At 45.2% G+C, this 19,505-nt stretch overlaps 2 protein-coding genes across 3 annotated transcripts; one reads left to right on the top strand and one right to left on the bottom strand.

Moving 5' to 3' along the window:
• The first annotated feature begins 221 nt into the window (after positions 1-221).
• LOC116205970 lies at positions 222-13,125 on the top strand. The gene is made up of 2 exons (XM_031538685.1): positions 222-2,463; positions 12,932-13,125. The coding sequence occupies exons 1-2, from the start codon at positions 222-224 to the stop codon at positions 13,123-13,125; spliced, it is 2,436 nt and encodes an 811-aa protein (XP_031394545.1).
• A 381-nt stretch (positions 13,126-13,506) lies between these two features.
• LOC116192446 (ankyrin repeat and zinc finger domain-containing protein 1) lies at positions 13,507-19,051 on the bottom strand. 2 transcript variants are annotated; one of them, XM_031521000.1, is made up of 7 exons: positions 18,629-19,050; positions 17,957-18,378; positions 17,383-17,497; positions 16,267-16,914; positions 15,390-15,467; positions 14,957-15,064; positions 13,507-13,982 (listed from the first exon to the last, which is right to left on the bottom strand). In XM_031521000.1, the coding sequence occupies exons 1-7, from the start codon at positions 18,971-18,973 to the stop codon at positions 13,719-13,721; spliced, it is 1,980 nt and encodes a 659-aa protein (XP_031376860.1). In that variant the 5' UTR covers positions 18,974-19,050; the 3' UTR covers positions 13,507-13,718. The 2 variants fall into 2 exon arrangements, 1 of the variants encoding a protein (XP_031376860.1); XR_004154077.1 differs by having other exon boundaries at positions 13,950-13,982; positions 15,390-15,480; positions 18,629-19,051.
• Between the last annotated feature and the right edge of the window lie 454 nt (positions 19,052-19,505).

Raw genomic sequence — 19,505 nt, 5'->3', positions numbered from 1 at the left:
TCGGCCTTTCTTACCAAGCTCCACCTCCCATAAATATAGCCTACTCTGAACCGGGCACGCCGAACCACGCGGCCCCTAGAGCTCCACCCACAAATTTTCTCCCGGAAACGGGGACTGAACAGGAACAGAGATTGAAGAAGTTGGAAGAGAATATCCGAGCCCTACAATCAGGCGGCTCCCGCCTCGATGCCAGCGATGGCGATTGGAGTCTTTTCCCAAGCATGCAGCTACCCCCAAAGATTAAGGTGCCTGAATTCCAGAGGTACTACGGCACGACCGACCCTCGTCACCATCTCCGTCACTACAGGGGAAAAATGTTGCAGTACTGGGACTACGAAGAGTTTGTCATCCATACGTTCCAGGATAGTTTGGCAGGAGCGGCTCTGGATTGGTACATGTCACTGAAAGCTGCGGATATCCCCACGTGGGCAGACCTCTCAAGCAAATTCATCGACCAGTACAGGTACTGTGCGGAGACGCCCCCGACTCTGCTGGAGCTCAGCACGATGGAGATGACCGATGACCAGGGCTTCGAGGCCTATGCAGTGAAGTGGCGGGCTAGAGCGGCGAAGCATATCCCTCCGATCAGTGAGGCACAGCAGATCCAATTATTTCACTCCACTCTTAAAGGTGCCTACTACTTGCACTTGTTGGCCCATACGTCGTCATTCTCCAACCTTATCGATGCCGGAAAGAAACTCGACATCGGCATTAAGCTCGGCAAGATAGAAGGTCCGGCCGAGAAAAAGGAAGGAGAGTCCTCGAAGAGGGCCGCCACTGGGACAGCGGGAAGCAGGAGAGGGAAAGACACGTCCGTCAATGCTGTCAACTCAGGGCGCCAGGCCCCCCAGCAATATTCCATAAGCTACACGCCCGCACCACCAGCCACTCAAACATATGCTCCACCTTCGATACATTATCAACAACAACCCCCAGCGCAGCAAGCTTACTATTCCGCCCCACCGGCTTCCTTTCCATTGCCGGTCCCGCAGCAATACGCTCATAATTATGCTTCTGCTCCTTCTCAGACCCCGCAATACAGGCCTCCGGCTTTGAGAACTCCTCAGCCGACACAACAGGCCCCAGCCCCACAAGGTCAGCAAGGTGGCGCAACGCAAAATCGGCAGCGTAAACAGTTCACACCTCTGCCGGCTCCGCTTTCCTACATATACCGGCAACTCCTCGCGGGTAACAAGATCCGATCGATAGCACCTAACCCTGATTTCGACTCAACCATCCAAGATCAGAGTCGGCGCTGCGAGTACCATCAGGGCGCACCCGGTCACACCACTGACAATTGTTGGAAATTACGGGAGAGGATCCAACAGTTGATTGATGACAAGCAACTCACGTTCAACGCCGTCAAACCCCCCAACGTGCAATCAAATCCTCTTCCCGATCACGGGTCGAGCTCGGGACCCAGCATTAACATGATCGGTGTTTGCGCTATAGGGGAGTACGAGACCGGACAGGAGGCACCGGCCCCGTTTGTGATCGAATATGTTCCTGCAGAAACGGGTGTAGGGTACGCAGGGTTCGATGCCACGCCCGCCCCATTCGTGATAGAAGTCCCCGCACGAGAGCCATATCAAGACAGCAAGGTCCCGTGGACCTACGAAGGAAGTGTTGGGAACCTCGAGAGTCAATTTAGCGTCATGGGCGTGACACGCTCGGGTCGAGTCTATGAAAATCCGAAGGTCGCAAACAAAGGGAAAGCCCTGGCAATGCCTGAAGTCGCCCCGGAAGCCTCGTCCATTCCCCGGAAGAAGGTGACTGAAGAAGAAGCTGAGGCCTTCATGAAGATTATCAAGGCAAGCGAGTACAAGGTCGTTGAACAAATGGGCAAATCTCCAGCCCACATTTCACTACTCGACCTCCTCTTGGGTTCAGAGCCACATCGTGAAGCGCTTCTGAGGGTCCTAACAGCAGCGCAGATCCCCAAAGAGACGGCTCCGGAGCGGATTGAGGAGACTATCAGTTCGATCTTCTCCAACAACATTTCATTCTCAGATGATGAACTTCCCTCAGAAGGGTGGGCACACTCGCGGGCACTACACATTGTCTGCAAGTGTAATAACTTTATCATCGGTCGGGTCATGATCGACAATGGCTCGGCACTCAATGTTTGCCCGGTTTCCACGTTGAAGCAGATGAACGTGGACTTTAACCGTATCCGTCCGAGCAAGACTGCGGTTCGAGCCTTCGACGGCTCTCGGAGGGAAGTAAATGGAGAGATCGACCTGGTGATCGAGGTGGGTCCCTGCTCATTCGCTGTTACGTTCCAAGTCCTAGACATCCCGAATGCTTTCAGCTTGTTGCTCGGGAGACCGTGGATCCATGCGGCTGGCGCCGTTCCTTCGTCCCTACACCAAAGGATTAAATTCATCGCAGAAGATCAACTTATCACGGTCAAGGGTGAGGAGGATTACGCCATTTACAATGAGACAGTTGTTCCCTACATCAGTATCGGGGACGATCAAAACCTCCCCTTCCATTCATTTGAAACCATCTCCGTCATTCGAGACTACGGAGAGATCGGTCCAACCCGCGCTGACCGCATGGTGGGGAAGATTTTGCTGCGCCATAATTACATCCCGGGTTCCGGGCTTGTAGCACATGGGCAAGGGATCAACCGCCCTATCGAGGTTGAAGAATACAAGAACAGGAGGGGACTTGGTTTTCGCCCTTCCTATCACGAGATTATTGAGGCCCGCAGGGGCAAGCACCTTCACCGTCTCGCTGCACGCTATGGGAAGATCAACAGGGGCATCCCGGTTCACCCGCTCTCCTACTTTTTTCCTGGCCCTCCACACATCGTCGGAGGTACACTTGACGGTCTCTCCTCGGATTCAGACAACGAGCCTGTTGACCTGCCAAACATATGCGCCGTCACCGAGGAGACAACTCCAGGGGCTTACATCCGCCTCGCGCAGGAAAATGAGGAACTCAACAACTGGACCTCAGTCCCGCGTTACTCGGCTGTAATCGCCGATGTGTAAGGCCATCTATGTTTTGATATTCCCCGCGTGTCGGCATAGCCATAAGCCACACGACGGAAGAGGGATTCTTGTTATGGCATTGCGCCCTCATCATTAATAAAAATCCCTACATGCATTTTTCAGAATTCTCGTGTCTACTTTTTCTTTCTCTCTCACTTATTCGCAGCACTTTAAAGTTTCTAAGACAATTTATTTAAATCGCCAGGCTCCACTCGAATCTGAGTCTTCGACGCGTCGATTCGAACCCATCCGAAGAACTCCTTGAAGAGTCCCGACCCATATACTTCGGGGAAGGACTCAACGAGGATGGTCGAGTGCCCGAGATAGAAGAGAGTTTGCGTCGCCTTGAGAACCGCCAACTCACTTCCGTGGAGCCGACAGAGGAGATCAATGTGGGTACCGAAGAAGAACCTCGCATCCTAAAGATCGGGACAGGTCTCGACCATATACAACGAGCCAGGATGATCGAATTTCTAAAAGACTACCAAGAGGTCTTCGCTTGGTCCTACGCTGACATGCCGGGCTTAGATCCATCGATTGTCAAGCACTTCCTGCCGCTTGATGCAGAGAGGTTTCCACCCAAGAGACAACACTTACGGCGGCAACGTGCCGGCCTTCTCCTCCGCATCAAAGAGGAGATTATTAAACAGATCAACGCAGGGTTCCTGGAGGTTTGCAATTATTCTGAATGGGTAGCGAATATCGTGCCCGTAGAGAAGAAGGATGGAAGAGTTAGAGTCTGCGTCGACTACAGAGACCTCAACAAAGCCAGTCCCAAAGATAACTTCCCCCTACCTCACATTGACGTCTTAGTCGACAACACAGCACGCCACACGTTGTTCTCCTTCATGGATGGCTTCTCCGGATATAACCAGATTCAGATGGCCGAAGAGGACAAGATCAAGACGACGTTCATCACAATGTGGGGTACTTTCTGTTACCGAGTCATGCCCTTCGGCCTCAAAAATGCCGGGGCAACATATCAGAGGGCGATGGTCACGCTATTCCACGACATGATGCACAAAGAGATCGAGGTCTACGTTGACGACATGATTGCCAAATCCAAAGAAGGAGAGGACCACCTGGTTAATTTAAAACGCCTTTTTGACCGCCTTAAGAAGTACAAGCTCAGACTCAACCCGACGAAGTGCACATTCGGCGCTAAGTCAGGGAAACTGTTAGGATTTGTGGTTAGTGAGCGAGGCATTGAGGTTGACCCGGACAAGGTGAAGGCAATCAGGGAGCTACATCCGCCATCGACGGCCCGCGAAGTACGAGGTTTCTTGGGACGGCTGAATTACATTGCAAGATTTATCGCAAACCTGACAGACAAATGTCAACCACTCTTTCGTCTGCTTCGTAAAAATGCAGCAATTGAATGGGACGAGGAATGTCAGAAGGCCTTCGATACTATCAAGGCATATTTGGCTCAGCCACCAGTGCTAGTTCCGCCGACACCAGATCGTCCGCTGATCCTTTACTTGACAGTGCGCCGGCAATCCCTAGGATGCATGTTAGGGCAGGAAGACGAGTCCACGCGTACAGAACACGCCATTTATTATTTGAGCAAGAAGTTTACCGAAGGGGAGTCTAACTACCCGGAGATTGAGAAGATATGTTGCGCGCTAGTGTGGGTTATGTAGAGACTTCGACAATACACGCTCTACCACACTATCCGCTTATTGTCAAAGGCGGATCCCCTGAAGTACTTGCTCGATAGTCCATCTTCCATGAAGAACATTTTAAAGTGGCGATGTCAGCTGACAAAATTCGACATTGAATATGTGCCCCGTACATCGGTTAAGGGGCAGGCAATTGCAGATCACTTAGCGGAGTTCCCAATCGAAGACGATATGCCAATCAACTCTAATTTTCCGGACGAAGGGATTCTCCAAGTGGATAGTGAGGAGAACAAATTCGCATGGAAGATGTATTTCAACGGCGCAATGAATTCCACCGGTTCTGGTATCAGCGCAGTGCTGATATTCCCTGACGGACGTTATTATCCGATTGCAGCAAAAGTCGATTTTCCTTGCACCAACAACGTGGCCGAATACGAGGCATGCATCCTCGGCCTGCAAGCGGCAATCGACTTCAAGGTGAAGGAATTGGAAGTGTTCGGAGATTCTATGCTTACAATCTTCCAGACTCTGGGGCAATGGAAGACGAAGGACGAAAAGCTAGTGCCATATCACGAGTATCTTGAGGAGTTAGCGGAGAACTTCGAGAAAATCTCATTCACATACACACCTCGCATCAAGAACCAATTTGCAGATGCACTCGCGACGCTCGCATCCATGGTGAGCATCACGAAAGAAAATCTCATTGAACCACTCGAGATCGAGATCGCCAAAGGCCCTGCTCACTGCGACGCAATCGAAGCGACCGATGAGCAGCCATGGTACGAAGACATTAAGCATTTCTTGCAAACCGGTCAATACCCTACATTCGCTAACCGTCGTGATCGAAGAACACTTCGGCGACTCGCAGCACATTATTTCCTGAGTGGAGAAACTCTCTATCGCCGTTCTTTCGACGCCACACTACTCCGGTGTGTCGACGAAGTCGAGGCATAACGTCTCATGGGAGAGATACACGAAGGGAGCTGCGGACCCCACATGAGCGGGCTTATGCTTGCCAAGAAACTCATGCGTTTGGGTTACTTTTGGTCCACCATGGAAGCCGATTGCGTCAAACACGTCAAGCACTGCCATTTGTGCCAGGTATACGCCGACCAGATCAAAGCACCGCCTAACGAGTTGCGCCCGATGGCAGCCCCATGGCTATTTTCAATGTGGGGTATCGACGTGGTCGGTCCTATCAACCCCAAAGCATCCAACGGACACCAATTCATTTTGGTGGTGATAGACTACTTTACCAAGTGGATCGAGGCCGTAACACTTGCTGCAGTCACTGCAAATGCTGTGGCACGTTTTCTCAAGCGTGACATCATCGCCCGATACGGAGTCCCCGAGACGATCATCACCGACAATGCCAAGAATCTGAACAACAGGGTCATTGACGAGCTTTGTGAGCGATTCAAAGTGCATCACCGCAACTCCACTCCATACCGTCCCCAAATGAACGGTGCAGTGGAGGCGGCAAACAAAAATATCAAGAAGATCATCGAGAAAATGACGGTCACTTACAAAGATTGGCACGAGATGCTTCCTTTCGCGCTCTTGGCATACCGAACATCTATCCGCTCTTCAACCGGGGCAACCCCGTATTCTTTGGTCTACGGCATGGAGGCCGTCCTCCCAATCGAAGTGGAGATTCCTTCTATGAGGGTCCTCGCCGAAACCGAACTTGAAGAAGCAGAATGGGCGAAGCAACGTTGTGAACAACTCAATCTCATTGATGAGAGGCGGCTAACAGCACTCTGTCACCGCCAATGCTACCAACAGAGAATGGCCCGAGCGTTCAATGCGAGAGTCCGCCACCGCGAGTTCAAACCCGGTGACCTCGTCCTGCGGAAAGTCTTACATATTACACCTGATTCTCGGGGCAAGTTCGCATACAAGTACGACGGGCCTTTTGTCGTCAAGGAAGTCTTCTCCGGAGGGGCAATCATTTTAAGCGACATGGACGGAGCCGAAAATGCGCTCCCAGTCAACGCCGATGCCCTCAAGAAGTACTATCCCTAATTGGGTGCTTCGTCGTTCTACAGCCATTGCATGTCCCCGCAGCTACAACTCACACTTCCAACACTTGCCTTCTTCCGTATTCTTTAGGCTTCGCTCCCGTTTTACTTCAGCGCATCTTCTGTTATCAGCATTTATGCCATCTCCATCCAATCCTTCCATATAAGAACATCTCTGAGAGAAAAAGAATAATTTTCCCGCTAGGTTGAAAACCTCCCCGAGGTGACCTAGGCAAAAATTAGGGAATGAAGGGCACGACTTAAAATCCCGCAAAGGGGAGCCGTGGCAAAAGGAGAGCATGAATTATATCCTTGCTAGGCTGAAAACCCACAAAGGGTGGTTTAGGCAAAAGTTAAAGGAACCGAGAGGTGCGATCAGACCCTATCTTGGGCAGTCGTAGCAAAAGGAGAGCATTCATGAGAGAAAAATCAAAATAAAATACCCCGTCAGGTCGTCGCACGTTTTACGGCCTGGGCAAAAATTAGGGGAAATTGTCGGTTCAACCACGAAAGAGCTGCGATACCTCGTGTGGAGCTATGACAAGTAGTGGTTTAACGTTTTTCAACGCAAGCAAACTCTCTTCGACTCTACGGGTTCAAGACATGCCTCGAAATGAGTTCGAATCGTCGTATCCTTGATTTAGAGGATTCCTAAAGATCCTTCCTTTTACCTTCATGCAAAAACTCTGCGGGCCATGCCCGTCTTGCAAAGGCCATTCCTTCAAGTCAAATACATGTCATACTCGGGGACGCGGTTACCCCTCAAACGGCCACTGAATCTAAATTCCCGGAATATCATTACATAGATTTCTTTACATATCGCAATTTCAGCAAGTTCTGCCCGACTGACAACGATCGTTGGTTATCGTTTTTCTGCATACAGGTCTGAGTGTACAGATCCCGGGAGGCGTCCCCCCGAGCGGGCGTATGTCTGTCTCGTTCAACAGGTCGCAGTCCCTATTCGGGTGAAGGACCCAAAAAGGAGCACTCGTCAACTCCGCCAGACAAACCCATGGGCGCACGACCAGCGACAGGGCACAGTTATCACTGCATTATTTCAGCACGATACCGGCTTAACACCGAACAGATAGCCCTACGCTACCTCATAACAGTGATTATTACTCTCGCATTCACCGTTCTTTGGACTTCGTGTCCTTATTTACTGTTTTCCGGACTTCGTGTCCGCATCTACTGCATTCTGGACTTCGTGTCCATCTTTACTGCATTTCGGACTTCGCGTCCAGGACTTCGTATCCATCTTTACCGCTTTTCGGACTTCGCGTCCAGGACTTCGTGTCCATCTTTACCGCTTTTCGGACTTCGCGTCCAGGACTTCGTGTCCACATTTACTGCTTTTCGGACTTCGCGTCCAGGACTTCGTGTCCATCTTTACCGCTTTTCGGACTTCTCGTCCAGGACTTCGTGTCCATCTTTACTGCTTTTCGGACTTCGTGTCCACATTTACTGCTTTTCGGACTTCGTGTCCAAGACTTTGTGTCCACATTTACTGCTTTTCGGACTTCGCGTCCAGGACTTCGTGTCCATCTTTACTGCTTTTCGGACTTCGCGTCCAGGACTTCTTGTCCACATTTACCGCTTTTCGGACTTCGCGTCCAGGACTTCGTGTCCACATTTACTGCTTTTCGGACTTCGCATCCAGGACTTCGTGTCCATCTTTATCGCCTTTCGGACTTCGCGTCCAGGACTTCGTGTCCACCTTTACTGCTTTTCGGACTTCGCGTTCAGGACTTCGTGTCCACATTTATTGCTTTTCGGACTTCGCGTCCAGGACTTCGTGTCCACATTTACTACTTTTCGGACTTCGCGTCCAGGACTTCGTGTCCATCTTTACCGCTTTTCGGACTTCGCGTCCAGGACTTCGTATCCATCTTTACCGCTTTTCGGACTTCGCGTCCAGGACTTCGTGTCCATCTTTACCGCTTTTCGGACTTCGCGTCCAGGACTTCGTGTCCATCTTTACCGTTTTTCGGACTTCGCGTCCGCATCTTTATTGCATTTTGGACTTCGTGTCCACATTCATTGCATCTCCGGACTTCGTGTCCGAGTCACTGCATTCCGGACTTCGTGTCCTCATTTACTTCGTGCCATTCCTTCCATTCGTGCCCGCATTCCCAGCATTTTGGACTTCGCGTCCGCATCAATTGCATTTTGGACTTCGTGTCCACATTCATTGCATTCCGGACTTCGTGTCCGCGTTTACTACTTTTTGGACTTCGTGTCTCACTTAATGTCTCTCAAGTATGCGTCCACAGTTACTAATTTATGGTTTTTACTATTTTTGCAACAGGCCCACATATTAGCGAAAACGAGGAGAATTGCCAAACGGTCGCCAGGACCAAACGAGGTGCTTCTTATAGTCTTTGGCTGCATCCTCTATCTGAGCACGCAACCAAAGAGGGGCAAGCTGTCAGCACCTAATTTCGGTCCATCGGCTCCAGGGGGTAAAATTGTCATTTTCTCAATTCATTACTTTTTACACAAAAACAAATTAATTAATTAATTAATTAATTAATTAATAATAAAAATAAATAAATAAATAAGAAAGAGGAAAGAAAAAGAAAAAAAAGAAGAAGGAAAGAAAAGAAAAAATCTCGAGCAGGGCCGGGCAGGGTCGGGCAAGGCCGGGCAGCGTTGACCGGCTGCCCGTGACCCGCCGGCCCTAATTTAAAAAAAAAAATTTACTGTTCCGGGCAGTCCGGGCAGGCCGGGCAGCGGCAACCGGCTGCCCGCGATCTGGCCGGCCACCCAGAATAGGAAATCGCGGATTTCCGCGATTTCCTCTCCAAATCGACTGAAATCTTGACCAAAAATTGCAATTAAAGGGGGGAAAACCTAATTCGGCAAAGGGGAAGGGAACCTAGTGAAAGAAATCGCGAAATTCCTCTCGGATTGGGAGAATTTTGCAAATCGGAGCCCGATTGGAACCGCGCAGGAAAACCGTGAAATCTCCGCAATCCCGACCGTTCCGGCCACCGGTGAAGCCCAGATCGGAACCGGCGTCCCCAGGGCGGCGCTCAGAACACTTACCCGCTCCTCTTCGCGCCGTCGTTGCGGCGCCCAACGGCCAGAACCGCCGCTCTCAGCCCCTCGGCGCCGCCCGCGTTACCGTCCGACGAATCCCTCACTAACGGGCTTCGGCCCATTGCGTTTCCATTGCAAGTCCAGCCCAGCCCGTCAGCCGCAGCCCAACGCCTTTCGCGGCCCAAGTCCCAGTCCGGCCCAAAATCCAGTCCAGCCCAACGCCCCTCCGGGCGGTTCCCTCCTTCGAATAGGCTGACCGATCAGATCCGACCCGACCCGTCCGTCCGGCAGTTTTCTTATATTACAGAAACGTCCCCAAACTTTCGGACTAGGTAAAATCTCAACTTAGCGGCATGTTTAGGGCTTCATATTAAATATCATGATTGCTTGGATGATGATGACATGAAATAATTGCTTGTTGCTTGCATAGATTATCGAAATTATGTCTAATTCGATTATTTTATCTTTTTGATTTGTTTCATTTTAGTCCTGCCGCAACTCTTCTTATTTTTCAAATTATCACAAATTCCGAAATCCATTTTAAATCAGTCCCAGGACATTTTTAACATTGTTACTGCTCCAGTAAACTTTTTTTTTAATTAGTTCAATTTAGTCCCTGGAGAATGTATTAATTTTTAAAATCAGCCCTAAATTTCAAAATTCATTTCAAACATACCCTGGGCTATTTCATTATTTCTAGCACATCCTCCAAATTTTCTCAGGATTTTAAACCACATCAGAAAAACTTTTCCATTTGTTTCAATTCAGTCCCCGTAACATATATCCCTTTTAAAAATCAGTCCAGAGTTTCAAAATTGTTTTCAAACGCGTCCCGGGCTATTTCATTCTTTCCAGAATGTTCCCTGATTTTTTTAGAATTTAAAATCGCTCCAATAAACATTTCAATTTGTTTCAATTTAGTCCCTGCAACATTTATTCATTTTAAAACCAGCCCTGAATTTCAAAAATTAATTTCAAATAAACCCTAGCCCATTTTATACTTTCCCGGACATTCTCCAAATTTTATAGAATTTAGAAAAAATCATTCTCCAAATTTTTTGATTTGTTTCAGTTTAGTCCTTGAAACCTTTTTCCGTTACTTTATTAGTCCTTATTATTCTACATTATGTTGTTCGATCTTTATGCAAATTTTTCGAGATGACTGGAAATTAGAGTTTATCGGGCGATCTATTATTGATCGTTTCGACGGCTCGAAACCCAAAAAATAAAATAAAGCATTCAGCAGATTCTAATTAAACTTAATGATTTCACCAATCGGGTAAACGGGACGTTTATTTGACTAATTAATTCACTCGACCTTAATAATTTTGCACGAATTGGTAATTAATCGGAAATACGCGTCGATAAATTGCAAATACGTGTTGACGCCTTCTTTTCAAAATTCGCAAATTTCATACTAAAATCTGAGATTCGTGATCCGATGTGGCATGGACGTCTGGGAAGAACTTGCATGTTTTGACTCGAGGCCTCCTAATTTTAGGTAACTCAAGTCGGGGTGTGGAAGTTCTTTTTAGATCACTTCCGGATAGATTGACCGTTTCTTTGACTTTTTTGGGGTTCTCGTATAACCCTAGAAGAATCAGGGAATCAGTCAACGCCGGTCACAGGCCGAGGTGGCCCGCATTGCGTAATCTCTCTCTTTTCAAAAATAAATTTTCTATACAAAGGCAAAAAGGCGTATTTACAATTTATTGTTATCTCTGCATGATCTTGGGTAGTTAGATCGGGAACAACGGTTTAAGATACCAACATTCGATTTAATCGCATACTCGGCCTAATAGAAAACATAATGGGGACAGCGGGCTAGGCACTAGGTTGTAGGATTCTCGTGTCAAAATCCACATTCTATAATAACTTATCATAATCAAAGTGCCACGATACATAACAATTTAAAATCAACCCACACATTCGAGACTTGATCACGGACACATACAGTCTGTCAGGTCCGGTAAATGATGCTGAATGCTACATGCCATTCCCGTCTTGCCTTTTGCTTGTTTTAGGGTAGGATTTGTATGCCAAGATTCCTTGGTTAATAATCAATTAATCCACGTAAATTTGGTGATAACAAAACCCCATTGATTGTTTATTTGAGCTTGCTTGTTACATCTTTTGCACTTGATTGTTATGCGGATCGAGCCCGATCCTTTAGGACTCGATTCACACTGGGTCCAACGCCCATAACCGTCGATCACGGGGTCCAATGCCCTTATACACCGAGTGCACACTTTAATTTCAATTTCAGTCTTTTCAAACTACACGGTGAGCACGAGTGGAATAATAACCGAATGCGAACCGACCGGGATCCAATTGTTATAATTTGTATTTTATTTATTTGAGAGAACAATGTGAGGATTTATGTTGTATGTTTATTCATGCAAGAATCCCGGTCGGAGAGCAGACGGTCGGAGTGTTTCTTCGAATTTACGGTGTCAAAACGCGTACGATGAGCGGAACTTAATTAAGCGGTAATTAAATAAAATGGCAAGCCTAGACAAGCTAGAGTACCGATAGGGCATGCGAGATATAAGCTCGCATGTAACAGAATCCCCGAATTCGAAACCTTGGGTTTCGCAGACCATATGCCTTAGCAATTAGGTGTACTCCGTACCCCTAGACCTGGGTAACTTGTCGGCCCTCGACCCTCGGGTCATAAAATGGCAAGTGGCGACTCCTTCTCACGTGCGTCCGTCGCGCGTCCCCGGGAAGGTGGATACTCCCAAGCCGCGTTGCATTTAGGCGCGCGCATGCGGGCCCCGACGAGACGAAATTCGGGTGCGCACAATTACATCAACAAAAGAAGCTGGCAATCGGAACAAGGCGTCAACTTCCCTCAGCATAGACCAACAGCTTTAGAAGCAGATTTGAAAGGTGAATTGCCCTTTGCACTAACATTCTACCAACTTCCTAGAGTTTACCTCAGAGGAAAGCAGCTGTTTTAAGTTCTGTCATGAAGATGGAAGAGCACGCCTTGTTATATTGTGAGCGGCATCGAGGTGTTTGGTTTGCAAGTATGAGTATCATGATTGATAGTGATAGGATAAACAAAATCGAAATATAGCTGAAACAAGTTATGAACGTAAGCAGCTTAAAGGGACTTAATAACAGGGAGCTGATACGAAGATTGATGTATGCTCTGCTGCATATTTGGAAGGAAAGATGCCTAGCGATCTATGAGAATGAAGGTCCTATAGAGATAATGGGGAGTCTGTGAAACTATCTGCAGATAGCAAGTCTAGTGGAGGACCCCCAAAAGATTGGCATAGACCTGAGGTTGATCTAATCAAACTCAACTGTGATGCAGCATTTGATGAACAAATATTTGAAACACCAATAGGAATTGTGGCCAGGGATGCTGCTGGGGATATGTTTGATGGTGTTGGAAGGAAACTAAGACGAGATTCAGCCCTGGTACATTAAGGCCTTGCATGGATTGATGGAAGGAAACATTTCTTGATTCTTTGTGTAGTCAGGGAGTTGTCTGATGATATCCTTGATTTATTATTTGATCCCTCTCCCGAACACCTATATGCTTCTGCTTGCTTCTTGAATTGGCTTCAACTGATCTACATGAGTTGATCCCATTCCCTTCCTACCACATTCTCCCTTCCCCTAGACTTATAAGCATCTCTTTATTATATATTGCCTCTATTATATCGAAGTTTCATCTATAATAGAGGTATACAATATTGACGCTACCAAAATCATTAACTTCATGAAACTATGAATGCAAATGGCAAGTTGTATTAAAAGTATCCCCACGTGCAGCGCACGTGATTTCTTACTAGTATATATTCAAACTGTACGAAGAATCTCACTCCATTAATAAATAAATAGATAAAAAGGGCTTGAATCATATTAACAATTATAACCCCTCCGTGAATTGGATAGTGTATCCTTGTATCTGGCACGAGCAACATATCCAATGATGACTAAATTTTTAAAGAGAAACCTGTGTAATTTCTTTCAAAATTTATAAAGATACTGTAAATTGAGGAAAAAAACTAAAATAACTATTCATGCTCAAGAATTTCCTGATGCAAATGCATACAAGTGGTGCTGCAGTACTTGTAGTTATAGCGATGAAATGGAACTTTACCAGCTAAGGAGTCTCTACAAAAGGAGCAATTTGTACCATCAGCGGAAACTGTTCTGTGATGTGAACTGCTGGTTCCATTTCCATTGGCTTGAGCACTGCTAAGGGCTGCAGCTATTCTCCTCTCAGCAGCAGCCGCCCGTTTTTCTCGCTCAGCGGCCTGCGCTGCCCTCAGACTCTCCTAATGAAAAGAGTTTGCAAGTGAATTGCACATTAATACCGGAACCCCAAAGGGCAACATGCTTTTTATTCAATAACTCTGATTGTTTAATTAAAGTTGCTTTGGGTCTTCCCGGAGAAAACTTTCAATTGATTAGGAGGTGTTAGCAAGATGGATGATGTATAAAAACTGCCTCTCTGCTTTATCGACGGGATTTCCTTCGGCATAGTGGAAAGAACAGAGAGAAATATATGACGCGGTTTGCTGTGACAAAGTAGTTTCACCCATCCAATTTGCTTTTCTTTTTGAAAAAGAAAATGAACTAAGGGAAAGATGCGTTGAACTGCATTCAACTATTTTTTTCTTTATTATTTTCGTAGCCCTTTTTTTTGTTTTTGGGGTGGGGGTGGTGAAGGAGTTGGAGGTTGGTGGGGTGGAGAACCAGAAAAGGAAATGGTAACTGTCGACTCAAAAAAAATGAAGCTACAGGTTCATACGGTACATTTGCATCGGAAGGAAAAGTCCTAGGGCCTGTTTAATTGAAGATAAAATGGACGACCTGAACAACCAACGCAATAGCACCACAAAAGGCAAAGAACACACAACTAGCAATTGTTTTTGACAATGCACCAGAGGGGACTTGAACTTGGGACCTTGGGGGTTACCAAACCACATGGGAGTAAGCTTTTTAACCACTAGACCACTACCTTCAGTGGTACTATAAAAGCAACTCATTATACATATATGATGCTTTATTTCGATAGATAAAAATTGAGTTAAATTGTTACATATTATTTAAATTAAAAATTTTTCATGTATAACTTATTACTTGTTAAGAATATTTCTCAATTTATCTCAAAGCAAAAAAATTTCTAACCTAACAATAGTAAAATAGTTTTTATACTTTTCAGTGGAAAAATAAATTTACTAAAGGAACAGAAAGGTAGAGTTGGAAAAGGAGAATTTTAATTTTCTAAAAGGAAATGGGCCCTAACCTCTTTGGAAATCTGACGTGTAATACTGCTAGATTGAGATTGTCCCTTAACTGAGAGAGAAGTCCCTTCAACAGATGTTGCAACTGTTTCAGAAGCCACTGCCTGAGCCTGCAAAATAACATGCATAGAATTGGACACACAATAAGATGCATACAGGAATTGCAAAAGGAAAAAAAAGAAAAAAGGGAAAAGAACATAAATTTGAGAAGCGAGAGAGCTGTGGCACATCAATTATATCATATGCAGAAATCAGTAAAAATGAACTAAATAAACATAACATTTCCAAACCTTTATGCCCTAGAACAATCCCACAGTATGACCATACTGGTAGATTTAATAAGACTGACTACAGAAGATGGGTTACCATAGACATATTCAATGAAGACGTAGCTAGATGATCAGACGGAGATGACATATCAAACATGTAACTCACCTGAGCTTTCTTTTCTTTTGCTTTACGCAGTTTCTTCAGTTCTTTTGCTCTGGCTTTCCTTTTCGCATCTTTCTCTGCCTGAACCATGATACTAATATCATAAGCAACTTGATCAATCACTGATCAGGAGAATGTATCGTCTACTAAATAACCAAATCAGCAAGTTCACTCAGTGTTTATCAACAGAATTTCTAGATCCTAAGATTGGTCTCTAAACACCAGACGGAAACTCCTCCTTCAATAAGAAGTTTCAACAAAAAGATGCATTTTGTCTTTCTATTCCTTGTTATCCTGCAATCCACACCAATTATTAAAAAGAAAAGAAAACGAACATAGTAATCCTGGTCATTCGGACAACAATTTCTATGTTTCAGTACCCTCTTTCCCCCCCTTTCAACAATTTCTATGGTAAATCAGGGGATGAGGAGATAAGATTAGGACCATGTCAGTGGAAAGTATAGGGAGCCACCACTAAGGTTATCTCCTTTCCTATTAGGTGGTGTTTGCTTCACAGTTTCTAATATTTGTGAAAGCCTAGAATCAAATTCAGAGGACATGGATTTCAAATATCTATGGATCCTGTCTGGTGTGCAAAAGCATTTCAAAGGTGTACATTCTTTTATTTCTAATTCATTTCTATGGGCTTCTAGGTATCTACTTCCCATGGAATCTCAAAATCCAAATCCCCCAATTGGGTGGAGTTTGATACTTTGATTCAGATACACAAAGCACATTTTTACCTTTAATCCTAAATTAATATCCCTACTCTTTTACATTTATGACATTTCTATCATTATCACTGAAACCACAGAGACCAAGAAATTATGAAATAAGGATTCAGAACTTAATTCTCATCTGGCATAAACATTAACATTACCTGCTTAGCAGCTTGAGACTCCTCCATTTCCTTGGTCAATGCACTGGGCACCTTAGCAGCATGCCAATCCCACCTCTCAAGATTTGAGGCCATAAACCGTCTAAAAATATTCCTCACTTCTTTCTCATTCGCCAGCATGTAAGGTGTCAGACCTCTTTCATCCTTAGCGCAAGGATCAAGACCCTGCTCTAGGAGTTCCAGAACTTGAGCAGTATTCCCTGATCGTGAAGCTTCATGTAGGGGAGTCGATATCCCTATGGGACCATTATTATCGCTTTCACTCGAAATCATATTTTCAATCTTTTGGGCACTTGAAGAAGTGTCATTTGTATCGTCGCAATCCAGCTTATCAACTAATTCATCTTTGCCAGGGCTTGGCAGCAAGTCATCCTTGGCAATTGATGGAATTTCCTCTTCTTCATATACTTCGTTGTTGAGCTGAGTTAACTGGCTGTATATTCGTTTGGCTTCTTTGAAAGTAGGCCTTCGAACATTCACCGGTACGTTCCTTATGAAGCAATTAGCATGGCTAAAACTCTGCTTGTCCCCACTAAAAAGAAGGTGCCGATTGTTGGACGGTGCATGGATGAAAACACAACTACAAGCATCAAAATAAGGCTTCCAACTGGCAAGTAGATCCTGAATATCCTGGAATTTGATTAAACCAAGTTAGTGTGCATAGCTGAAATATATATTTACAGAGAAACCAGCTAGAAGATCAGAGCCATACAGAATAAAGGACTTGGCCTATGAGATAATCAAAATACAAACAAAAGGGAACTCCTATCACAGTGTCTAGTGATTAAATAAATTGGAGATTCAAGGAACACATCAATCAGAGATCAAAGTCTAATTTTGCATCCAAAAGTACAACATAAAATTTGAACAATGTATATGACATATAAATGACATGGCACGATGAACACAGTCCTCATTGCCCTCACTTTTTCAGCCATGTTACTAGGAATAAAAATTAACTTAAGACTTAGCATCTAGATAAATAAATTAAGAGGCACTGTTCTGCCTCAAGTAAATTCAAAGTTCTCAGCCAAAAAAGAATAAATAAAATAAAATTTTCTGCTAGGCAAAGTGTCTCCAAATTGTTGTAACAGATACCTTCTTTAAATTAAGCTCATTGTAACGGCGAAGTGAAGCTCCTGCAGAATGAGCAAATCTACCACTTGCATCATTAAGTGACTGCTTCTTACCCGCCTTCGCCCTCACGACATATCTAGAATCCAAAGGACTCTGTGAGATTCCTTGATGATAACAATAAATTAAGGATCACTCAAATAAAGTGCACAAGCAGCAGAAATGGCCTTGCCATGATACGTCATATAGAAATATATCTTATGCAGGAAAAGACCGTCAAATTACTCGAAACACTCAACAACCACAAACTCATGAAACAATGACAAACTATAACAAAGCTTCTCCTAGATCTGTAAAGGTCTACAATCTAATATAAGATAAATAAGCATGTAAGCTCCAGAGGTCAAAATGTACAGAAAAGTAGGCTAAGCGCATCGATGTTTGGTAATATGGCAAAGTTCATGCATTTGTAGGAGCTAAAGAATGAACCAGAAGAGAAAGCTGAATTTTTCCTGCTTCATTTAAGCAGTCAAAAGTTAACATGAAGAAAAAAAAATGAAGGACAGGAACAACTAGCACGCGGGGTCAATCCACAAACCTGTGGAATGTCTTGTGAGCTACAACCGCATTACCATCAAAGACACACCCAGCGAAGTGTCCTCCACTCGCAAGCAACACAACTCTCAAACGGGTACCATCCCTCGGCTCATGAGTTAGATCTTTCAGTCTCTTGATCACTTCAGTCGTAGTATTGTTGTCAAATGAAACATCTTCGGACTCATTGAGAAGCAAAGACTTCCAGATTGAGACTCTCTCTCCACCCTGAAGGTGAAGAAAAATCTTTTGCTTAAAAGCTTCAACGGATCTCCAATACGCATCACTGTGCGTGGAGGATCCTTTATCAGCTTCATCTTCCGACCCAGATATGCTTGATATATCATAGTCTTGGAAAGCATCGGATGTCAACTCATCAAAGTCATCCTCCTTCACAATCTCCTTTCCAGCAATGCTCAGCTTTACCTAACACCAGATGCAACACTTCCCAATAATTATCTTGAATAGACAATGGTGAATGAACTGTGTGACTTATGGCATTCAAAAATGGCGGACTCATTCCTTTCCAACAACCTAATAAAGAATTCAACTTTATAGAGCTAATCAAAAGCAATCACAGTTTCCCCTACTTCAAATTCAATATGCAATCCGTAAAAGTGATTAACAGAAAAGCTCAATCAGTAATTTTCAATCAGCAATGATTGATTCACCGTACGTTGATCCGGTGAATGTCGGACTTGAAATGGGAGCGCTGGTCCTGGAGGGACTCGAACTCGGCCTTGCAAGTGTTGCAAGTCCACCGGGAGAGGGAAGCATCGTTTTTGGTGGCAATACCATGATCTCCCTCATCGCTCTCCGCTAGGTTTAGGGGACCGGAGATGACGGCGGCGCCGAGGTGGTGAGAGAGCAAACCGACAGTAGGGGAGTTTGGAGAAGGAAGGAGGCGGCAGGAGTCGAAGAGGTCAGACGGCAGCTCAAATAAGGAAAGCTGTCGTTTCTTCGATGGCGTCGAGGTTGCACCGGCGGCTCCGGCGGTGGCGGAGGGAGGATATGTGGCCATAGCCGCTCGAGTCGAACTACAGCTGAATGTAAAATCGCAATTGGTGTTGACTACTGAAACGACTGCGTCTGAGTTTCTTCATCTAAAAAAAACAGTTATAATGGATAAACATTATTTTCCACATAATGCAAAACCTTTTTTTTTTTAAGGAAAAAGATCAATTTTCGTACTCAACCTTTGGCCCTTCTTTAATTTCGTTCTAGACCTTTCTTTTTTTTTTCTTTTTTTTGGATATCATCCTTGACCTTTCCCAATTAGTGCAACTTTAGTCCTTCGCTATTTTTTCGTAAAAAAAATTGCTAACATGGCAGTTCAAATTAAATATTTTAAAATCAAACATAACAATTAAAAATAGAAAAATAGAAAAATAGCTTATCATCATGAAAGTTTGTAGGAAGAGGAGGAGGGGGCAGTGAGCCTTATCGGCGGCCACCATCACATCGGCAAATTCGTCAATGACCTCCTGAGTTGCCTACATCTAAATAAGGCGAAAGAAGGCCACCGATGAGGCCATTTTCCTACTCATTCAAGA

This window comes from Punica granatum, chromosome 1, assembly GCF_007655135.1.
Source record: "Punica granatum isolate Tunisia-2019 chromosome 1, ASM765513v2, whole genome shotgun sequence".
Lineage (NCBI taxonomy): Eukaryota > Viridiplantae > Streptophyta > Magnoliopsida > Myrtales > Lythraceae > Punica > Punica granatum.
This window is presented reverse-complemented; position numbering and strand designations above follow the sequence as displayed.

Excerpts from the sequence above, each read along its gene's own strand:
- LOC116205970 (XM_031538685.1), top strand. The coding sequence starts at position 222 with ATGCAGCTACCCCCAAAGATTAAGGTGCCTGAATTCCAGAGGTACTAC. Across the intron at positions 2,464-12,931 it reads GACAGTTGTTCCCTACATCA|ATAGCAAGTCTAGTGGAGGA; the intron begins GTATCGGGGACG and ends AACTATCTGCAG.
- LOC116192446 (XM_031521000.1), bottom strand. The coding sequence starts at position 18,973 with ATGGCCACATATCCTCCCTCCGCCACCGCCGGAGCCGCCGGTGCAACC. Across the intron at positions 17,498-17,956 it reads GCTCACAAGACATTCCACAG|ATATGTCGTGAGGGCGAAGG; the intron begins GTTTGTGGATTG and ends TTTGGATTCTAG. Across the intron at positions 16,915-17,382 it reads ATGAGCTTAATTTAAAGAAG|GATATTCAGGATCTACTTGC; the intron begins GTATCTGTTACA and ends ATCAAATTCCAG.